Genomic DNA, 24,577 nt, shown 5'->3' with positions numbered 1-24,577 from the left:
CCGCTCATGAGTCAGGCTTGGCTACTGAAATTATGCGAAAGATTACAAAACAGAACAGTAATAAAAAAAAAACAGAACAGTAATAAATTCAAAAAATAAATTCCCATGGTAAAAATAAGTTGCACAAAAAGAAAAGAAAGAATAACTCAAGAGTTGAAGAACCGCTTGAGGTCAGTCTGTGGTTTGGGGTTCAGAGGCCGGCGTGCAGCTTAGGTCTCTTTAGTGAAAGAGTGAGTTACATGTCTGTCATCTCCTCGCCGCCGATGTGCTCAACACCTGCATGGAAAGGTTGTCGACACTGGCACTTGCAGGCTCAATAATCACTGAGCATGTTGAGAGGGATGCAGGTCTTCCTATGGACCCTTTGTCTTGTCTTATCTTGTCTGTATCTCCCCAGCGAGTCCAAACTGTGCAGCTCAGAAAACACACTGTCACATTTCAAGTCCACACACACATACGGGTTGTCCCCGGTAACTAGAACAGGATACTAATGAAAATGTGATGGACAGGAGGTGGGAAGTGGAAGCTGACATCATATGGGGAGACAGAGGTGTCTCAGCCTCCTGTCTCCTCTCTCAGTCAGGCAGAAGCAGACTCCCAAAAAATCCCCGCCCACTAGGTCCTCACCCCGATGGGGAGGGAGGGGGGTCGGGGCTCTCTGGTCCCTGGCGAAATGGTGCAGGTTTTGGGCTGGGGACTGGGTTTGGCTGGATGACGGTAAGTTGGACGCGACATTCAGGCTCGTGTCAAACAGCGGACAGTTGCGTGGGCTTCAGAGGAGGCAGGTCCAGCAGAGCCTGGACCGTCACACCCACCTTGACCAGGCCGCGCTCTTCTAGGATGTGATGGGGAAGACACAGCTTGTCCTGAGTTAGAGAGAGAGACGTCAAATTTCTGCTACCGTTTGGGGCACACAATAAAGATTCTATCTATCTATCTATCTATCTATCTTTAGTCAGAAGGTCGACACAGGTTGGTTGGTACACCCACATTTTCTCACTCACTTCTAATTATCATCAACCGACTGCACAGTTTTTGTTTCATGTGGTTTTTGTTTTGAGATATTAATTTCCTAGAACCTGTTTATGATCTTTATCTCATATTTAATGAAAACATTCCTAATCCTTGATTGATGACAGGTTATTGTTACCTGAGTGCAGAAATGTCAGTGACGGCTCACTCGATATTTATATCTAAACTATGGAGCAAAAAGAAGTAATAATTTCATCTTACACAAAACTGAAGCCCCGGTTGTAAAACAATCACTGTTCAATAAGGATAACAAAAAACAGATGACATCATCTCATCTTAACTGGTCATTTTCTGATGCATCAATTCAAGACACGTCAAAAAAACCTGGTTGCTACATTCAGATTTTTAAAGGGATAGTTCACCCAAAACTCAAATTTCACTCATTATCTACTCACCCTCATGTCGACTAAGGGCTGGGAGAAGTTTCAGAGCCATCTGTGCCTTCTCGGAGTTACAGGGGGGCTCCGTGCAGCACTGCATGTCCATATGATGGTCACTTTTCTTCGTCCAAAAAGACACAATCTCGCGCAATTTGCACTGACACGGGCAAAGCAGTGAACTGAGACACTGGGAGCTTCCACTACAAACAAGCTTAAAATATAGACTTATTTAATTTTTTTCTGAACAATTTCTCATGTCGGGGCTTCAATACAAGAGGGACATTACAGACGAGCACTATGGAGGTATTTTGATGTTTTTTGGTGTGTCTTTTTGGACGAAGAAAAGTGAGCACCATTCAAAACCATTATATGGACAAATACTGCTGCACGGAGCCCTGCTGTAACTCCGAGAAGGCACGGAGGACTTTCTTCCAGCCCTTAGTCGGCATGAGGGTGAGTAGATAATGAGTGAAATTTGAATTTTGGGTGAACTATCCCTTTAAGTATCAGAGGAGACTATTCATCATGTAGGCTAATGAAGCTAAGCAAACAAACCTGAACAATGAAAAAAGCTTTAATAATAATGATATTATTTTATTTCATTCTTTCTGTCTATTATTTTCACTTATTTATCTCTTTATTTATTTTTCATATCCTTCTCTTTTAGAGGTCTTCCACATGCAATAAATCTTTGTTTGTGTGTGTTGTGTGCTACTGATGTAACAACATAATTTCCTGCAAAGGGTGAATAAAGTATTTTTTTATCTTAATCGTATCTATTGGAGAAACTTTCCATAAGTGAGGAAAGTCGGCTATGTCAAGCTGTAAACCAGCCCAGTGAGTGTGCATGACTTAACATGTGGGGAAACCAAGTCCTTACATGAGGATTTATGCACCAATGGTTGATCACAAAAGAGCAGAAAGCAATAAAACCAAACAGTTTTGACAGTTTGTAATCCATGACTGGCAATGATAATTGATGATGATTTACTGATTACCTGTGGGACACCCATCTTCTTACAGGCATCCAAGAAGTTCTCCACATTCCTACGACATTTAGCCATGCTAAGCTTTGGCTGGGGGCCAGAAGATCAGTCATGTTAGCAATTAAACGCGGGACAAACAGACACCAGACATGGAGCTAAAAGGTCATGTAGGTGGCAATACATGTATTGACATATACTGTGGTTAAAGGGCAATGAGTAATTTAACCCTCTTGATATTTTTTTATTTTTTATGTCTGTGGCACCTTGACATCAATTACATTGTGCTTACCACTGCAGGCGACGGCACATGGATGCTGGCAACAGACCGAGGACAAATGTGATTGGCTAAATGGCAAAGGACGACTCCATCCATTAGAGCAGCACCAACATCGTCTGGGAGCAGCACCTTCAGTCTGGACTCAATGTTCTGCAAACACATAAACAATGATCTCATTATATCACTACACTGAAAATGTCAATTTAATTTATTAAACAAGATTTATTTCTGTACAAGAAGCCAACCATCTGATGCAGCTTGCAGGCAAGATTGTTAATATGATGCTTAAAAGAGAATTTATGGACTATTCAGATACCCAGTATTTGTACTCCAACACCCTATCAATACGGGAATCATGACATTATCAATAACAGGTTTAGAATTTGAAAATATCAAACTTCAACAGTTTGAAAGTTGTTAAATGCAGCCTGCAGTATGTCAGTGGCTAATTGTACAGAATCAGCAATACAATAGATAATAGTATCATCAGCATAAAAGCGGTAATAACAGTCAATGCTTTAAGTGGGAAAAAAATATGTGCCGGTACTCCCCTTTTCAGCTGTTGGCTGGTAAATTAGGCGGTGGGCGGTCGATACCAGCACATCATTAAGTGATAAGCTACTGTATATTCAAATATGATGCTGATTTTTTTTTGGGCATTTATGCCTTTATAGATAGTACAGTTGAGACAGACAGGAAACGGGGAGGCAGAGAGAGGGGGAATGACATGCAGCAAATGGCGCCCGACGCGGGACTCGAACCAGGGCCGACTGCAGCGAGGACTGTGCCTCTATACATGGGGCGCTCACTCTAACCACTACGCCACGCGACGCCCCATGATGCTGATTTTAAAGGGACAACGAGGAGTTTTGGAAAAGCGAAGCGTTTTCACACTACATTTATGAGCCTCCGCGCACACCGTGAAATTATTTGACCGGCGCAAGACGGACTCTTGTTTTCATTCATCAAGAATTAAAGTCAGAGGTTCGAAGACGATCACATACCGTCGTAGTTCCGACCATAAACGGCAATTCGGCAGCGTTATTCTCATGACTCGCCACGAAACCGAAAGAAAAGAAATGCTGGTCGGCTCGACCAGCATTTCCGCCACCACTAATAATAACAAAATAACGATAGAGACAAAACGATATATTTATCGAAAATGGGCCCATTAACAAGTGTGGGCAGCGTAGATTCATCCACATTAACGTGAGACTTTTTTATAACCAAATAGAAACTCCTCGTTGTCCCTTTAAAAAACGTTCAAGTGAATAATCTATGAAGATAAATGAATCAGTGTTTGTTATTTGAAGTTTAGCCACTTCATAAAAGTGTCTCTATCAATAAATTATTGCCAACATGAGTTTATTAATAATACGTTTATTTGAAAACAGGGACAGTGCACATTAATAACATCACTGTAAATGCGCCATAATTAGCCAAGAGGCTATTTTTCATCTGTAGTCCCCAGACGGATGTTAAAAAGTCACCCTAAAAACAGAATATGAATATGATTAAAATTACAAAGTTATTAGCCAAGGCAATCTACAAACATGCAGCAATTAACAACTTGACAAAAGAACATACAACATAACATAAGAACATATAACATCAATCAGAAAACATAATTCAATACATCCCCAAAACATGCAGCAAAGACACATCACACCACAGCATGCAAAGCAGAAGCACAGACACAAATTGCATGCATACACAGTAAAAACGAGACCACAAAAAGACATGCATGCTGACACAGGCAGACAGACAACAACAAGATGGCTACAGGTTCAGCACAGACGGACCGGAGAGAGAGGAAGGAAGGTGTAAAAGAACTAGTGCTGACAGAGCTGAGCACCAATCAACCATCTCTTCAAATGAGCTCTGAATAAGTTGTAAGTATTCAAGTCTCTAATAGTAGATGGGATGGAATTCCACTCTAGTGCAGCTCTAACAGAGAATGCAGACTGACTAAACGAACTTTTCCTAAATGGAATAATACAGTCTCCTCTTGCTGCACCTCTTGTGAACCCATATGCAGTTGTTCTTATGTTGACGAACTGTCTGAGCGGAGGCGTGGTGGAACCATATATAATCTTGTGCATAAGACAGGCATTTACATATTTAATCAAATTGTCCCAACTCAACAGATTCTTAATATTGGACAATGATGAGAATGTACCGGTTTCTTGTCAAGGATTTTAACTGTTCGTTTATACAAAGATTCTATTGGTTTTAGAGAAGTGTTACTAGCCTGTGACCAGGTAGTTAAACAGTAGATGATATGGGAAAAAAACATGGAATGCATATACATCTTAGCCGCCTGTGTTGTCATATAATCTCGAATGAACCTAAAGTTTGAGAGATTGAATTTGACCCAGCTACAGACCTTTTTCACCTGAGCCTTAAAATAAAGTTTAGAGTCAACCAAAACACCAAGATACTTGTATTCAGATACGACCTGTAGCCTCTCCCCTGAAACAAAGATATCCGGCTTGACACTAGGACTGTTCTTCTTAGTAAAAAACATACATACTGTTTTAGACACATTCAGCTGCAAACAGCATTGCTTTAACCACGCTGTTACATGAGTCATGGAGTTTGTGAGTTTATCAGCAACCTGTGTCATGCTGCTACCATGTACATAAATTACCGTGTCATCGGCATACATTTGGATGTTGGTGTCAGGACATACATATGGTAAGTCATTGATATATAATGTAAATAGCAAAGGGCCCAATATGGATCCTTGTGGGACTCCTGTGGACAGACGAAGGGCAGCTGATTTATGATTCTGTACCTGAACAGACTGAGATCGAGTTGACAAATATGATTCTATCAGAAATTAAAACTAGCTAATTTTGACATGAGAATTATATGATTAACAGTATCAAATACCTTTATCCAACAGAGATTTGATTTTTTTCTATTAAAAAACAGTTGGCAGTTGAACAGTTAGCTCTGAAGCCGAATTGCATTGGGTGCAGAGTAAAGGAGCTATTGTTTAGATGGCAGGTGATTTGTTCAGCTACTACTTTCTCTGCAGCCTTTGACACTGTAGGTAGAATACTGATAGGTCTGTAATTGCAGGTTGAAACAGGATCTCCACATTTAAATATTGGGACAACAACAGCTGACTTCCAAACACTCAGAAACAATCCATGAGAAATCGAGAGGTTAATAATTTTGGTGATAGGATTAGTCAGTGTTGTACTGAGCTCTTTGAGCATAACTGCATCCATACCAAATATATCTTTTGCTCTAGATGGATTCAGAGATCAAATCATTCTGGCAACCTCTGATTCAGTGACATTTCTTATGCTGAAAGCAGGTTCCATTGTATTAACTGGACAAACATTAGTGTACTCAGGTGAAAAACACTGTGCAATAGTGGCCACAGAATCAATAAAGTGGTGGTTAAAAGCTTCCGCTACTTCTACACGATCGTTTCTGAGCATTCCATTTATTTTAAGTTCAAGCTGTTTCCTCTCTTTATTTTGAGGCCCTGTTAATTTTTTTTAGCTGGTTCCAGATCATTTTAGAGTTACCTCTTGCCTTTTCTATTATGGTCAAGAAAAAATCTGCCTTTGCTTTTCTTAGTTTCTTTACCACTTTGTTCCTTAAACTAGCAAAGTGTTGTCTGTCATGACTCAACTTAGTTTTTATTGCGGTTTTTAGAACAAGATCCCGTTCTTTCATTAGTTTTAAAATATCTGCATTTATCCAAGGGACAGTGTTTTTGTTATTTTTGCACCTAAATTTGCAGTTAAAATCTTTAATAATGCTCTCTAGTTTTTTTGAGAATATTTGAGTATCTTCTTCATGGTCTATGCCCAACAGTAGATCACCCCACTCAATCTATTGAACAGCACTTTTAAAGTTCTCCTGTTATATATTCATATTCCTTGGCCCTAGGGCTAAACCGCTTATTGCTTAGTTTTCTGGCTACCAGTGTCAAATTGTGGTCAGAGAGACCAGTTACCATATTATAGGATTTTAAAATTCTCTCAGGTCTGTTACTAAATATTAAATCAATTTGAGTACTAGTGGAATTAGTTATTCTTGTGGGCCCATTAATCAGTTGCATGAGGTCAAATTAGTCAGTTATCTGTTTGAGGTTCTTTCTAGAGGATTTTTCCCCCCAGTTGATGTTAAAATCTCCCATAATAATTACTTATTTGTTGAAATTACATTCTTTTAATAATTTCTCAAATTTCTCATAGAAACTAATATTCACTGCTACTGTAACTGTTTCTACAGTAGGAACAGCAACGTTTACAACAGTTAAGTCACAATAAACTCAATATCTGGAAACAAATAAACATTTTCACTAAAATCAAGCTGAATGAGCGATTCCTCCTGATGCTGCTGTGATTCACTACATTCAGGTAGCCTAATGTTAGACAGGGGTTTGGGGCTGGTTTGTCTCAGCTATAGGTGTGTATTTGTGGTCAGATAAACAGCCTCCACAGACAGCTGTCATTAGCTTGTTCTGAACAAGCTGACTGCAACAGATTCACAATGTTTCTCAATAAGAGCTTTCATTTTAGTGAGCTTTTGTTAACGAGAAGTGTTAGCCAAACAAGCATTTTCGGAAATATGACTCAGTAGTAGATTACTTGTTGATAGGCTACCACTGGGAAGTCATGTATGGCTTTATAACTCACAAAGGTTTTAGTCGCTCCACATTCACGTCTCATCTGCAGCACATGGAGTTATACTATGACGAGGCAGCGGCGTGCACTCTGTTATGTGCATGTGAGAGAGACATGGATGCATGGAGAGAGCACGCAGTGCGGGGCAGCCTCGCCCCTCAGTGAGAGACAGAGAGGAGCAGCAGAGCGCACTTAAAGCACTGATAACTTTATACAATGCAAAAGTAAGATCATTTATGTACAAACTGAAGAGGATTGGTCCCAAAATTGATCCCTGAGGTACCCCTTTAAAAATTGGTAGTGCGTTAGATTTAACATTCCCTGCCTTTACACACTGGTGTCTCCCATCAAGATAGCTTTGGAAGAATTTACAGGCTGTATTATCCGTACCAATACAAAGTGTACGCAGGAGTAATGATTGACTGTATCAAAAGCCTTAGAAAAGTCGACAAAAATGTGGTTGATTTATTTGTTTTTACTGAATACTAAGTATTAGTGTACTTAAGTTACGTCTCCTCTCTGTCTCCTCCACAAACCAGGAAACAGACTCAAGCGCAACTGAGACTTTGTATCTAGAAGAAGCTATGAGCACAAATGCAAGAGCCCAGTGAGGCAGAAAGTGAACGTGGTTGTGAGATGCTGCTGAGCCCAGGAGATTATCCAGGCCTGCACTGCACTGTATACGTGAATCATATTTTGGCATGTTTACAAAATAATGTCACTAGAGTAAATACAGAGAGGAAAGTTGTTTACCCGATCATATAAACGGTGACCGATAATAATCCTGTTTAATATTATGTTTTTCATTTTCCATGGAGTTTTGCTCTTTGAAATAAAAGTGAGGTGCTTCCAATACAACTGGAGGATGTGTGTTTCTGAGTCACAGGTCTGGTATTTACTACCTGGTGTTCCCTTAGACTGGAGATACAAATCACCCCAGGGGCAGATTAACTGTATTATTATTGTATGAAGTGCTACTTAATACGATCTGATTTGGGGATTTAAAATTCTGCTACAGGTGGAATATTAGTTAAATTGAAGATACTATTGAACTAATGGCCCAACACTGTCAAAGTAAAAACAACTAGTGGTTCAGTTAATGTGGTAGATTTCTAATGATTCTTTAAACTTTAAAACCCTGAGTAGTTCAATAATTTTGCACCAGTTCAACAAGGTCCACTTGTCCTCCCCTCGGAGCCTCCTAACGACACACCCCTTCCTGCACAGCAGAGCAACAAGCCTGCCAGCAGAAACCAAACATGGCGCCAGCTTTGAATGCGGAGTAACAAAGTCGGATTCACACAAGTCACAACTTCCACAATAAAAACCAAAGATGACCTGTTCAATATAAACTCAGCTGTATCAGCATCGCTACTCAGGCTCATATCTTGGCGGAGCTTTCTCTCCATCGGTCAAATGATGACCCGATGTTTACTTTCGTTTTGTCGCATCTCCCCTTCCTCTCTGTCTTTTTGAGCTCCACAACGTTGTTTTCGACCTTAAAATAATGTTTCTATACTCACTGAAGTGGTAGAAAAATGGATAATAGGATGAATGGTGCCGCCGCTGCGGCCTGAACGGGGTCGCGCCGGTGAAACTGCTGCACACTGCGGCCCCGCTGAGCTCCAGAGCCCGAGTCTACCTGTTCCTCTCACCCACACACCAGCGCCCTGTGCTGGGCCGCGCAGCCAACCAGCCTCCCTTGAGCTCTGGAGCTTTGCTTGGCACCGGACACCGCCGGGCAACAGCACCAGTACTGTACCAGTAATGGCGGCGGCGGCGACAACTGGCGGACCGCATTGGTCCTATTGGTCAATTTCTCTGCAGGCCTGCAGCCGCTTTTTCTTTGTTTCTTTTGCTCTTCTCATTGTGTAGGTCGTACTATAGGGCCATAACCACCATCTAAATGACGTTAATAATATTGATCAATCTTTCAAATCGTAAACTATAGCTTTAACTGAGTGAAATGACTCTAAGCAGCAGCCATGATAAGAGTGGAGTTTTCTGAATGATAAGGAGAGAAGCTAAGGTGAGATGTGGTTCACAGCCCCTTTTCTCAAAGGTTATGACCCAACGTTCACACTCAATATGTCACACTGGACTGAAACTGCTGTAGGTAACAGAGTGAATGAAAAGCTATGAGCTACACAATATTCTTTACTGAAGCCACTTGGCAAGGGTTTCAATGAACTACTAAAGAAGGGAACTAAAATGAAATACATTCTCCCTAAGCCCGAACAACACAGGACACATTTTTTCATCAATGTGGACAAACATTATTTGACTGTTCATACCCAAAACAAAGGGCTGCAAATTAGCACCACTGCTACTAAAATATAATATATAACACTATACGAAAATATAAGTCATGGGATTTTCATATTTGTCACTACTGTTTAAAGTAATGCAGCTCTGGATACAAGTCCTGGCCACCTTCCCAGGATGTGCACTGTTTCTCACCCAAGTTCTCACCCAATGGATGGATTTTGTTTTGTTACCTATTATCTGGAAGTATAATTGTCTTTTATGGATGTGTCTTAACATGTTTTGGCACCTAGAGGTTATGGTCGAATGAGTTGATCTTGATTTATCTGTTTGTGTTGCAATGATCCGTTCGTTGTAAGACATAATACACTCTCACCTCAGGCCTGAGTAGACATAACTATTGTTGTTCCGCACAATGAATTCACAGCAGTCACAGATCTTTTTATATGATTTTGTAAAAACTTCTTTTGAAGTCAGTTGTCTGCTATGTGGCTCTGTTTGTGTGCACCATAAAATGTGTTCTTGTTTTCTCCATAAAGCTGATGAACTGATTGGCCTTGCCTCATGATGTTTTTCTAAACGTGAAACTCTGGTCTGCACATTCTGATTCTTCACCTGCTTCTGTCAAATGTCATCGACAAGTTCCTGTTCTGAATATTTTGCTGGGGCAAGAAGTGAATGTACCCTCTGCCCAGCTGTAACAATGGTTTTCTTGAGACTGAAAGTTCAGTCTTGAAACAGTCAACTGTTTCCAAGGTCAAGAATGAACGTCATATTTCAGCCAATAACGAAGAGCGGAGAAATGAAATGAAACACAACATAAAAAGTGCTTTATCAGGGATGGTGTTTAGCTCAGTTGGTAGAGCATCTGCCCCATACGATGAGGTTATGGTCTGACCCCAGTTCGAGTCCCGCACCTGTCCTGTGTGTCACCTAGGCTTAGGCAGTATCCAAATTTTGATACCGTCAAACTTCCTCCACATTTTACCACGGTATACGGTATTACCGTGACTAATTAAAAATGATGACGTAAGTGGCATTACCAAACATTGGCTTGTGTCCTCACCATTCAGAAACTGAATACTAGGGCTAAACATTAGCAGACCAAAATCTTATTGGTCAATTGGTTGCTGGAAAAAAAAAAAACATTTGGAGCCCTGTCTTGTCAAAATTAAGTCAAAATCAATATGACCGAACTGTATATGAAAGGCTATAGGGCTTTTATTTTGAAGGGCCAGATACAGGAAGTCATGACACGCACTCGCTCGGGCAGGTAAAAGTAGGCTAAAACATATTAAACTAACTGAAAATTCAACCACACATAAGTTCTACTGGACATATAATCAATTTTAGACATGAAATTACTTTTATTTAATATTTAATCCTTATCTCCTATATAAGTGCATTGCATTTTTTCATGACGGTATTGAAATTGATACCGTTGCTATTTTTAAACACCTGCAGTATACGGTATTACCGTAATACCGCCCAAGCCTACCCCACCTCCCATTTCATGTCTCTCTCTCAACTTTCCTGTCCATTAAAAAAAAGTGCCCTAGCACCTCGTAAAAGTCAGTGATGGGTTTTTCAAGTAAAGGTCATGCCTGCTTTATTGTTCCCGGCATGGAAAGTTTTCCTGGTGCACACCATGTACTATGTTTGTTGCTCTTGTTGTTCCCTCTCACCATCCCACTTTGTACCCTTTTTCCTTTCAGACCACCATGGTTCCATGGCTGTATCAAAGCACCTGAACCTGGGAAATAACATGCAAAATTGGATCAAATCAAGAACATCTGAGGTTGGAGAAACGATATTTTACATACACTGCCTGACTCAGCATTTATTTGCACAGGTTGTGACATGGGTTGTAGGTGGCATTATTTTGGTTACAAATATGACCCTGAAATCTCTGTGAGATCCAGCTTCCTATGCCTCATTTACAAAAGCATTGTTTGGTGTCTCCGAACACATAGCATGGCCTAACCCCTATCCCCTTATCTTTCCTTTTCTATTTCCTTTTGTATACATTTTTGACATAAAGCCAGGCGCGCATCGTTTTGGTGTACCTGACAGTTTCAAACATGCCGCTTCTCCTCCAATTATAAACAGATGTGAGATTAGTAACAAGGTTCCAGACAGGCTTATACGCTGTCAATATGGTGTCTGTCTAGTTTTCAACCTCTTGCACCTCAGCTGCACAGTGGTGTGCCATCAGGGCAAGCGAAGCAGTGATCTGTCTTATAAAGTATCTGATATTGCCTATTAGCATCCATCATGTAGTTTACTGTCCTCTTGTGGTGGCAGGAGGTCATGGTCTCTGGAGCCAAACCAGCCAGTTTATGTCATTTTCATGGGTGTGGCAAGAGAGGAGCTTTTTTTCCTTTGGTGCAACCACATTGAGGACTGTTTGTGTCATGCAAGCGCACTATGTGTTTCCTCCACTGTGCATCTGTGCAGCACTATGCAGCATCAACCGCTGCCGTGCACTCATGTGTAAATGTATTTCGGCCGATTTAACCTCACTTCAGAATGATGAGTTGGACACGAGCGTCATAATCCATCTGGTGATAGAGGAACGTTTCTCTGTGCTCACCTCTTATCTCATCTGAAAGTATGAAACCAAAGGCCAGTCATGGAAAAACCAGGATGTGTTACCTGGCTCCACAGGTAGGTTCAGAATCTTTCAGGCTTGATTTCTCACTACACTAGTTTCAGGAATGCCTACATTCAAATGGCCACATCTCCTTCAAATATTTTCAGATTTCCATGTGTTGGACATCGTTAGAAAGCTTAGAACCTACACTTTCAGAATCCGCCAATAACTCAAAATGCCCCTCAGGAGATTAAGTCCAACCCCCTACTGTTAACCAGCAGGAAAGAAACTAGGTCTAGGGACCCTGGGGGGTTCCTAGAGAAAGGAATGAATGTAGGTAATGTTCATGTAGTGTTATTTTCCATAAACACTTTAGTGGACTGATCAGAATTTACTTTATTGAAATGGAAATTCTGTTTTTAAAGAAAAACAAGAAAGGCAATATACTACTATTAATATTATTAAAAGATGGCGTCTAGCATGAAGAAATAAGACAGTTTGTAATCCCTGTATGTGACTCTGAATGAACACTACATAACGTAGATAACTTGGACGTTAATGAAAACTGGAAAAAGTTTGTGGCTACACGACTGTGTCCCAAGGAGAGAATTCTCCTTTCTTCTTCCGTAGCATTTGCAGTCAAAGTTACGGATCTTCTCCATTACTCTGTCTTTGTCGCCTTCAAATGTTACAGTAGATATAGCTTCTGATATCTTATGCTCCAGCTCCTTCGCTGCAAGGCCGAGGGATTCTTCGCCGTCTTCATCTTCGGCTAAAGTCAACTGTAGATTAGGGATGTTCTCCAAAGTAATGCAGTCACTCTCGTCGATTTCTTCAGTTTCATCTTCTAGTTCGGGCTCAGAATCAGAAGTGAAATCGACATCGGCATAACCAGAAGAATCTGTCTTGTTGAAGAAGTACTGACAAAGATTTACACTGTAATAGCCACGATTTAGCTCTTCTGCAATGCGTTTTTCTTGGTCCATCTTCATTCAATGATGAGAACACATGAAGCTGAGCGGCTGCATACTAAGTAGCCATGTGAGACCCTTTTACGTGCAGCTGATTGGCTATTCACATGCTTTTGTTCTTTTTTCAGCCAAAGAAAAGCCAGTACCCTATGCTAATTTTCTGTGGGATCACCCCTCCTCCCAGCTGCAGATTTACTCTAAACTACCCAAATTCAAATATAAAGTTTAAGGTTTTAAAAACACCAATACTATTATACAAAAATTGTGCTGGGCCGACTTGTTTTCTTGTTTTCTCCTGGTTTTCTCGTGACGGGTCACAAAGTTGAAAAGCCACAAAGATTTAGTGTGACATGGAAATTGGCAGCCTGCACTACACATGGACTGACAATGGTTTCTCTCTTTTCAGTTTTCCTGCTGTTGTGTGTTCATTCCTAATAACACTGCTCCAGACGGCTCTATAACTCCAGCCCTTTCTGGCCTCAAATCTATGTCTGAAGAGTTAGCAGAACATTCAGGGATAGAGAATCCGTTAACTGACTGGTTAGACAAAGCGTTTGGCAAATGGAAATCTTTGATTTCATCAGTAATTCTTTCACTGATTGCAGCAGTGACCTTGTTAACATTATGTGGATGTTGCTGCATTCCATACATCAGGCACCTCTGTCTAAAATGTATTACTACAGCTATTAATGATAAATTCCCTACACCACCTCCTCACCAGTTAGTACAACACCCTGGAGAAGTGATGCCGCTGGTCTCCCTCTCTGAGCCCGGAGAGGACGAGACTGAAGAACCCAAATCCGAGGATGATGAAGACCCTTGCTTGTACACCTGAACCCTTTCCCTATACATGACAAACTGCTAATGCCTATTACATTTTTTACATATAGTTCTTGCATACACGTAGAGGCGTGATACTTATAGTTTTTCTTTTTAGTTAGTATGCTCAGTGCAGAGTTCTGCTAGGGCTTTAAAGAAGGTGTTTTTAATGTGTTTTGTTAAAAAGAAAAAAATGTGTTTTTACTTAAAAATCATGAGACTGTTTAAATATTTCCACATGCGTGTGCAATGAAGAAATGCTTGCTACTGGTAATTGCAAAGAAGAACAGCTTACACATAGTCGCTCACATATGGGTTGCTATTTGCAATGAAGACCTGCTAAAGCACAATATTTGATTTAGGTGATTGTTGATATGACTGATTTATATCAAAAGGGGGATACAGTACATAAAAAAATATCCTGCCTGGTTGTGTTACATCTTAAAGAATGTGGTCACCTGCAGTTTGGGGGCCTGCTGGGATGGCTACTGCCAGTAGATGTGATACAATACAGGGATAACGTCCCTACTTCTATTTGATTGACATAATAAAATCATGTCAAAAGGGGGATTGTTACAATTGGATATGTTCTGGGACGTTATGTACTTTGTTTTTATACTTGAATGACGTGATGTATGTTTTGAGATATCATGCATTCTATTTTAGTACTTGAACGCACATAACCTGATGTGTGTGAACATGAAGCCAGATAGTGTGACTCTAGCCTGATAAACAAGGACATAATGTAACTGCTGAGTTCTCTTAGTCTGTCTGTTGCATTAGATACACACCTGAACAACAACAACACACACACACGTTGCTTATCACATTCTGAGAACATGCGTGGACAGTAGCCTGTCCACATCACCGGTAACTGGCCAATTATATTCTGTCGTGTGAGACCCAACCTCTGTACAGGGCAGGCCCAGCCCAAGAAGATAAATACGAACCATTTCCTGAAATCAGGGCTCGCTCCTGATGGAGATCTCGTGAGAGCTCTGTCAGACTCACTCCTGACCGAGATCCTGCGAGAGCTCTGATGTACTTTATCTGTGACCTGAGTAAACGTTACTACTTTTGTACGAAAGACTTCTCTGGTTTGTTCTTGGGCTTCCAATACAAAGAATCAGGACTAACACTGTCACGATTTTAATATGCTGTACATGTAAGTTGAAAGGGTTTTGTTTACTTACTCAAATGCACAAATGTTATTATTACTGACACATGGAACTATTTTTTTTATTAGTTTTTTTTTTTGCCATTTTATGTCTTAATTCAACAGGGCAATAGAGAAACAGAAAATGCAGGAAGAGAGAGAATGAAAATTAAATGCAGCAACAAGTCAAACCATTTAGGAATAAACCCAGAGAGGCTCTGTTTGGAAAATAGCATGCACCTTTAACCCTGCAGCTGTCACAATACTCTTGATCGGTTCCTTTATTTCCACTGAGAAAGTTTCTGCAGATGTTTGACAAATCAGTCAAACTTACTAATGCGGCTATGTGTTTGCAGCGTTGGGAACCGCATCTCACACTCTGAAATCCGCCAATATAGATAAACTGCTGCTCACTCACATTGTGGGTTTTGCAGTGTGTTGACCCGTTGCATCCACCATACAGCCACCTGCTTCATTAGATTTTAGCGACAGCAGCAAAGTTAAACTTTAAAGGGATAGTTCAATGTTTTGGCAAATTCGCCTATCACCATAATCCCTACAGTCATAGGGGTATAGGTTCATCACCTTTAATTGTGGGTGCACGTTGTTTTGAAATCTGCGGGGCAGAGACGCGAGCTGCTCAGTGAATACAATGGAGATGACCGGTACAGGTCCCCTGTCCATCAAAACTCATTAAATACACAATCCAACAACTCCAAAACGCTCTCGTGGACAAGTTGTGACCTGCACATTCGCCACACTATGAAATAATAATGTAACATTACGAGATGGAGTTGTTTTCAAGGCAAATGCATAGCCAGAACTAAATTCCAGACACGGCTGCTGGGCGAAGTGATTTCAAAAGCACAACTAATAACATAGTATAGCACTTGTATAGCACACAGCTAGTTCAGAGTATTTGCTTCATGTGTTGTAATGTTACTTATACATGATTATTTCATAGCATTGTGAATGTGTAGGTCACAACTTGTCCATAAGAGTGTTTTGGAGTTGTTGAATTGTGTTCGCTGAGCAGCTCGCCTCTCTGCCCCACGGATCTCAAAACAACATGCACCGACATTTAAAGGTAATGAACCTATACCCCTATGACTGTAGGGAATATGGCGATAGGCGAATTTGCCAACATGTTGAACTATCCCTTTAAAGTTCAACTTTGCTGCTATCCTTTTAAGCTCAGTGTGTTTGTGCACTGTTTGCACAATACACAGGTCTGACAGAATGAGATGAGTCAATTATTTGTAAGCTGCACGGTACAAGAGGCCTGAATCACGTGAAGTTGCGAAACTTCCGGATCATCAAATGTGAAAACTCCCGGGGGAAACACGCTGTCCTCCAGACACTTGAATCAGAACATTTATTTTACTGAAGGGTACAAACACTAAAACAAAAGCAGGATCTGACAGGCTTTGGCATCTGGATGAATCAGTGTGTTGTGTGATATGCAAAGGCATAAACAAGCTGTGAAGTATCTGACCTGCCGTAACAGTCCTATCTGTTCCATTTCCTCCCTCAAGTGCTCCATCTTCCTCCTCATGGTGAAACTGGGGTCTGTTGGGGTGTACTCCTGACGGCTTCCTCTGGTGAAGGCTGACGAGACAAACAGAGAGACATAACCAGTGTTGGGAGGGTTACTCTTAAAATGTATTCCCATACAGATTACTGATTACATGTCCTAAAATGTAATCTGTAATGTATTTGGATTACTCAAGTAATGTAATGTATTCTGAATACTTTCTGGATTACTTTTATATTACTTCAAAATCCTGCCTGAGCGCCTTTAACTCACTTGTTTTGGAAACAGCGTGACGTTGTTGTTAAACCATGCTCATTATAAACATCATGACAGTCCAGGATCCTTTTAAAAACGTGATCCAGTCGCAGTTGATTCATGTTGTTTGCCCATATGCTGGGCATCCCGATAGCGCCATTACCAAAGTGAAGCCAACTCCAGCAGAGACGGCCGACCAGTTAAGCACTTAACCCTCCTTTCTTTTCCCGCATGAGAGCACTCTCGTGCATTAAGCGTGTAGTGCAGTAGACTAAACTAATCCAAGTAATCAATTTTTTTTAAAAGAAAGTATCTTCAGAATACACCAATTTAACTGTAACGGAATACAGTTACTCATATTCTGTATTTTAAATACGCAACACCGTTTCGCCCCAACCCTGGACATAACACACGGTGAAAGAAAAAAAAAAACACAAAACAAAACAGAAAAAATAGAAATCATAGTAACATCTACTATACTACCAACAGGTCAGCTCTAGGCTGTCTCTGTCAGATAAAAGGGAACAACTAGATATTATCAATGTTTTCAAGGAAAAGGTGGCGTTTCAATGAAACAAACCCACATTGTGCACATCACATCACACTCTGCTATCACTACATCTCTACCAGCATGGAGTCTAACTATGTATGGTTGACATTAGCATTGGTGCAGTCACTGTCAACTGGACATCCTTTAATCTTTATCAACCACCATTTTACAAAATAAGATACCGGACCCCCCACTAATCTTTTTCTCATTTGGTTTAAATCTTCTTTGCTGCTATAAAGAAAAGCCACAAAGAAGGAATGTTGACTATGTGTTTTTCAGTGGTGGGATGCAGTAACATCCATGAAGTGCTTTGGTCTGTTTTGTTTGGTAATCAAAATCAGAATTATGGGTATTATCACAATTTTATTTGCAATTGTATGAATGTGAGTGTGTGTGTGTTATTATTTGTCTTTATATGTCGGCCCTATTTCAACTGGGATTGAAACTCACAACCCTGCAAAGGTGGTGTAGAGCCAAAAGGCCATTGATTATTGATCAGATTGAACAATTTGAAGGTGTCATTTTGGTTCTTGTTTACTATGATGGGCATTTCCTGTTTTATTTTCCAACAAACTAAACAATCAATCAATCAATCAATCAATCAATCAATCAATCAATCAATCAATCAATCAATCAATCAATCAATCAATCAATCAATCAATCAATCAATCAATCAAAAAAAGTTAGTGTGACATGGAAACTGCAGTCTGCACTGCACATGGACTGATGTCTGATAAACAGGTCCTCTATTAGACAGATAAATGTTGGAAATAAAACAAACATATGAGATGGAAATGATTTGCATTGCAGAATTTTTGTTGTTGGCTGTCATGGTTTTAACATGATGGAACTATTTTTTTTGTTATTTCTTTTGCCGTTTTATGTCTTTATTCGACAGGACAGTATAGAGAAACAGAAAATGCAGGGACAGAGAGAATGAAAATGAAATGCAGCAAGAAGTCAAACCATTTAGGAGTAAACCCAGAGAGGCTCTGTTTGGAAAATATTGTGCACCTTTAACCCTGCAGCTGTCACAATACTCTTGATCGGCTCCTTTATTTCCACTGAGAAAGTTTCTGCAGATGTTTGACAAATTGAAGATTTGTAACACTCACATTGTGGTTTTTGCAGTGTGTTGTATGAGGGGCCATTTTACTACTTAAAGCACTTTTACATTTGATACCTTAAAGTACCTTAGCCTGATTGTACTGCTGCTTGTAATGGAGCATTTACAGTAATTTTACAGGGCTGTATCAATTATTTCACCAAAGTAAAGGATATAATAGTCCCTCCACTACTATGGCATCGGCGAACAAGATTTGTATGTAGACTTAAATAAATCTATTAATACACCAATACAGTAATACACTACAACTGATGAGAAGATAAATATCACGCCTGTCCAACCTTGTCCGTAACAGTTTATGCACTGATATAAAGCAGATCAACAATTCCACAGAAGCCTTCCCCACTTCCAGGGAAAGGACGCTGGGACTCCACCTAAAAATATTTTGGCTTCACGTGAAAAGGAAAGCATTCACACCACCCATTTCAGCCTTGGCTTAGAATAAACCATTGTTGCTTTAGTGCTTATGCAAATTTACTGGTCCTTATTATAGAGTAATTTATCTTAGTAGGAAAAAGGAAATTTTTCTGGGTGTAACAAATTGTTATAGACTGCATCGTCATAAATCAGCAGCAACACTGAAAAGACATGAGTGAAGTCTGACCCAGAAAAACACCATCGTTAATCAAAGAAAATAGTAGCAGATCAACAAACACTTATATTTTACCTGATCTTGGCTTTAGTCCAAACACTGTCAGAGTCGAGCTGAAATCAGCGTTACGCAAGCCTTCCTGGAAACAAAAGAGGAGCATTATAAGCTCAGTCGAAGATGTTTTGAGATGATAAAATGACCAGAGGTCATTTGATGTTTTCTCACACCCACCTCACAGTCGTCATTCCCACTGGAGTTTTTCCGAGCACTCTGACACTTGTACTTTCAGGGGAAAAAAATATTTTTAGTGTATATACGTATATACAGTAAGTGTTTCACAAGTGGGACAGATTCTCAAGAAGGCCTGGGACTTTTTCTTGTGGTTAGCTCAGCCGCATTTTTGGAGGCCCTCTGTGTTCCCACAACAGCAAATATTTACACATAAAACACAAAGAGCGAGTCTTCTCCCACAAATGATGGTAGTTAGCCTGCCAGCCTCTTGGAAACTTGTCATCCCAGATATGGGATTAGAACATGGATGTGGAGTGGTTTGTTTGTTTATCTCACCATCAAAAAACGAGACAGCTGTGGTTACTGTGCATTTATACCTTCAGATAATCCTTTCGCAGATATTTGTTCCTCCTCCGGTCTTCATTCTGATTGAGGACAGGTGGAACATCAGGCCATTTTGGCTCTGAGTCTGACTGCTCCGTCTTCAGGCTGCCATCAAAGGAGCAGGAAGAAGAAGGCTGTGGAGGCAGATGGTTGGAGTTAAATCATCCCGAGTGAAAACATCACACAAAAATGGGAGACAAAGAGAGTTTGTACCTGTCCACAAAGCACTGAGGCTCCACTGCTCCCTTCATCCAGAGAAGCACTAGAACAAGAAAACAACAAGGTTTATTTTAAGGGGAATAAACTGCATACTGTCAATACGGTAAGGTTTTTATTGAAAACAGTAAAATGAAGATGCTTTCAAAAATATTTTTAAGGATACACCTCGTACAAGTTGCAGTAAACAGTTGGACCCTCAATCAAATCTATATTTGCAGTGATCTCTCATTGCATTTAAACAAGCAGCAGTTGCAGCGCTCTGCAGCTCTCTTGTAAACAAAAGGTCTTCCGCTGGAGGCAAATAGTTCAAAGTTTTTCTCATGTCCAGAGCACCAGCTGCTGTTTTCCTATACCCCTGTTCTTGTGTTAACATGCATGGGTGAGTCATTCTTTTTTGAGAGAACTTTTGGTTGCAAGTCTCCCATATTTAAACAACTCTATGCTGATGACTCAATTTCTCTGGACCAAAGGTGTACAGCAGAGCAAAGTGTGCAAATGTGCACATGATTGACACAAGTCATCATGACTAAAGCATAACTAATAGTGGACAATGTCACAACATGTTTTCAGAAAAATATAAAATAAAAACTGTTAGATTATAACAGTGTGCAAATATCAAAATAATGACTAAGTGCATACCAGCATAAAGCGGCTGGTAGAAAGACAAAAGACTATCAGAAATTGTGCCTAACAGCTTTGCACAGACATGCCACAGACTTCTTTTTTCCAGCTTCTAAAATGGAAGAAGCTGTTGTTCTTTTTTTTAAGTATATTTTTTGGGCATTTATGCCTTTATGGATAGCACAGTTGAGACGGACAGGAAACGAGGAGGCAGAGATCGGGGGAATGACATGCAGTAAATGGCGCCCGATGCGGGACTCAAACCAGGGCCGACTGCAGCGAGGACTGTGCCTCTATACATGGGGCGCTCACTCTAACCACTACGCCACGCAACGCCCCAGCTGTTGTTCGTTTTCATAGTTCTTCAAAAACATTAAATCTTTCTTGACTGGAAATAATGAAGGGCATTTTTTATGACTTTTGCAAAAAGTTGCCATAACAGCTAGATCACCTCCACCCAATATCACAACACTGGAAAAAAGCACAAAATATTTTGCAGTCTCATAAAACATTAGGGATTACTCACTGTTTTTTGGCTGTAATAGCATCCAATATGGCAGTGTATTCTCTCTCATAGTTTAAATAATTTATGCTATCTGGTATTCCCTCTGTTGTTAAAATGGATACATTTTATGTAAGCTTTTTGTATACAGACTTAGCTAGTCCCACTGAGAGAGGCACAGGGTAGATAAATTGTTGCGGTCCTTGTTATCACTATCTCGTGGCCTTTAAAAGTACTCCACTATAAACACATACTTCTGTCCAGCAGGACTGAAAATGTGTGGGCGCAGTGCATGAGACTCAGCAGGTACCTGCGAGCAGTCTGAGGCGGAGGCCTTGGTTTGCTGCTGGAGCTTCCAGAGTGACTCAAGAACCTGCACACATAAAGAGAGGCCATCACAGTGTAAAGACTGAAAAGTATTGAAATCACAATGAATTAACATTTTTTCCCATGGTGAATCATTTAGTTATACATTTACAAATGGAGCCGGCCTGAGTCAAGTTCACTAGAAAAGGTGATGAGCACAATGGATGGAATGGTATTATTTGAGAATGTCCTTTTATGGGCTAGACATTGTTTTTGCATCACTTCAGATTGACTCAAGTTAAACATACACCAGCTCATTGGAAAGGAAACAGCCAATCCCCTAAACCTTTTGATACATTTACTCACATTCATTCGAAAAATTTGTATGTTCTTTACTTGTTCAGACAGATTAAAAAACACCTTTGCGTCAGCATGTTGAATCAGTGGTTATCCACCCAGTGTGACATATAAACTGTCTCTCCCTCTACCTGTGAGCCCGGCCGGTTACTCTCCGTCGGTGAATGAGACTCTCTGCTCTGCAAATTAAGGACCGTCGTCTAGAAGCCGTGCATCAAAAAGTGCAGCCGAGAAAAGAGAAAAAGCAGGGAACAAGGGGTGGACAGGGAGAAAGTGGAGTAAAGCTGATAAGACTCTATAGGATTTTGCAGAGGGAAAAAAGAGTTCACATGGTGCTGATGGAGATACATATATTTGGGTACTGAAGAAAAAAACACCAATCTTCATACTGAGAAACAGAGAATGAATAGACAAACACAGGGATGATGATATGATCTTTTCACATTGTGTGCAGTTAGCAAGAGCCAAAGCAAATAAACATCAGACCCTGGGAAACAATCTCCCTAGTGATCTGTTAGCCTGAGCGGTGAATGATGGCCTGGAGTGATGCACGCCGTCCCAGGTCGGACCACGCACCGATTCTGCTGCTCCTGCTGCAAGAGCTGCACTGCAATCTTCCTCAGATCCAGAACTTCCTTCAGCTCATCGTCCTCTTCCTCGACCAGCTGCTCCTTGTCTGAACTGCAACGGGGGTCAAAGGCAAAGTTAATGCCACCACAGACAGTGCATGCCTTCCCTTTTAGAGCCACTGCCTCTAGCAACGATACACTGTTACCTGGCACAGGGTGAATCACCCAAATTAACTTGTCTGTCAAAACTCTAGAGCCTTGTTGAAAAAATGTTTTTTGTTCATTCATATGCTTGGATAGCACTTGTCAGTAGAGTCTTGTAGAAATATTTTTATATGTTCTTGGATAAGAGTGTAGTGTTTTAGATACTATACTGTTATAGCCCAAACAGAGCAGCTGCAGACGTCTGTCAGCAACAGCACATTATTCATCAAGTTGAGCAAGGCAGTATCTGGAGCTGTGATGACAGAAGCTGCCTGCTCACACAAGGGGTGTGCCATCAGGATGAGTGATGGTGCAGTCAGCCTCTGTAATCACTGTTATTGCTTCTTCTAGTTAGACGTGCTGCAGACGGCCAATTAAAATACAGAGAGTTATATTACTCTCAGGTCCACTGACGCTGCTGGAGAATCAGAAAAATCAGATATATCATAATCCTGTCTAAAAGTGTACGCCTTGTCCAGTTGGTTAATTGTATGGGGTACCACTCTGTATTCATATTTTTATTTCTTTGTTTGTATATACATATACTTATGTATCTCAATTCCATACAATAGTGTGTACACAATACATTTATGTATACAAATTTAGTGCAATATCAGACACACATCTGCATGTACAATCGTGTGCCATGGGCATAGTTCAATTTAAGTCAATCCTGCACTTTATTGGGGCATTGTGCAATCAGAATAAATGTAATCTTGCACTCGCCACTTTAGCACATAGCACTTTAATTAGCACTGTAGCACTTCATAACTGTTCTGTAATCTCTTCATCCCCTTGCTACTTTTTTATACATATGTTGTTCATATCATATATGTTTGTGTAAGATGTTAAGGTGTATCATGATGCATTGTTCTATTGTCATAGTCCTGCCTCTTGTGCAGAATCTTCATAGTTTTTATGTCTAACATCAACCTGCCAATGGGACTGGGGATGGAAATTAGCCACTTGGCTACAATCCCACATACTGTATTTACACGACAGTTCATCAATATGTTCTGTTCCCATTTTTAAAAAATAAATAAAACTGAAACTGAAACTGAACTTCTCTGTGCATGTGAAGTCTAGAACAGTTTGAAGCCCTAATTGAGTGACTAATTAAAAGAGTACTCCTAACTTCATCAGAACTGCTGCAAGTAATAACGCACATAATGCATCTGTATCAGAAGCATAAGCGTCGACAAGCTTTTGACTGATTGATTGAATTACTAACTCACCCTGACTCCTCTTTCCAGCTGTCTTTGTCTTTGCTTTGGTGAGACATGTTAAGAACTTTCTCCAGTTCCTGAAAGACACACACGAACACATCGACTTTCGTGTTAGAAACAAAGATAAGGATGTGTTATTTCTGGCTAGGTTTCATGCGCTCACAAACATACTCTTCCCCACCCCACATCATAGATAAATGTGTTGTTTACATATTTGTGCATAGTCTACAGATTATAGAGATGAACTCATACCTTTATACAAGACACATGACTGCTTTGCTGCCCATCACACTCTGACAGAGCAGGATCCTCATCGGGGTTGGGCTCTATAAAGTCATAGAGATCCTGATCTGATAGAGGGAGGAAGCATCCGCGTTGATCACATGAACTGTCACATTTTAGGCACTTCATTCAACAACCCCGTGTCTCTGTTATTGCTGTCAAAGGCAATGTGTGATACTTATTTTCGGTAACCTTTGCAAGTATCCATTTTGGAGAGGAGTGAGAGAGCATCAGCACGGGCTGTCTCTGAGACCTGAGAGTGCAGGCTGACAGTGTCATCGTCTGAAGGCTGCAAGGGGACGAGAGGAATGAAGAGTGAACTTAAGGTTTGGTTCAAATGTGTCACTTTGATATTGTTTTTATATATATATATTTAAATAGAAATGTTTGTGCATGGTTGTCAATGTAAACACTGCTTAATCTGTTTTATCTGCTTGTTGACTTTCTGACTTCATACTGTAAATTCATCACTATAGATCAGTGTTTCA

The 24,577-nt window shown here is 40.4% G+C and overlaps 1 protein-coding gene across 1 annotated transcript in view; it reads right to left on the bottom strand.

The window, feature by feature from the left end:
• Positions 1-746: 746 nt before the first annotated feature.
• Positions 747-24,577, bottom strand: part of lrch2 (leucine-rich repeats and calponin homology (CH) domain containing 2) — a gene marked incomplete at its 3' end in the record, with an annotated part of 37,690 nt that continues 13,859 nt past the window's right edge. The window contains exons 8-21 of the mRNA XM_083986066.1: positions 24,282-24,378; positions 24,060-24,157; positions 23,817-23,884; positions 22,385-22,489; positions 21,940-22,008; positions 21,456-21,518; positions 20,017-20,065; positions 19,797-19,937; positions 19,420-19,470; positions 19,264-19,327; positions 16,627-16,739; positions 2,688-2,825; positions 2,411-2,488; positions 747-866 (exon numbers count right to left, since the gene is read on the bottom strand). Coding sequence (XP_083842192.1) covers positions 747-866; positions 2,411-2,488; positions 2,688-2,825; positions 16,627-16,739; positions 19,264-19,327; positions 19,420-19,470; positions 19,797-19,937; positions 20,017-20,065; positions 21,456-21,518; positions 21,940-22,008; positions 22,385-22,489; positions 23,817-23,884; positions 24,060-24,157; positions 24,282-24,378 — 1,254 coding nt within the window. The remainder of the gene's footprint in view (positions 867-2,410; positions 2,489-2,687; positions 2,826-16,626; positions 16,740-19,263; positions 19,328-19,419; positions 19,471-19,796; positions 19,938-20,016; positions 20,066-21,455; positions 21,519-21,939; positions 22,009-22,384; positions 22,490-23,816; positions 23,885-24,059; positions 24,158-24,281; positions 24,379-24,577) is intronic.

Source organism: Trachurus trachurus (genome assembly GCF_905171665.1).
Source record: "Trachurus trachurus genome assembly, chromosome: 14".
NCBI classification, from domain to species: Eukaryota; Metazoa; Chordata; class Actinopteri; order Carangiformes; family Carangidae; genus Trachurus; species Trachurus trachurus.
This window is presented reverse-complemented; position numbering and strand designations above follow the sequence as displayed.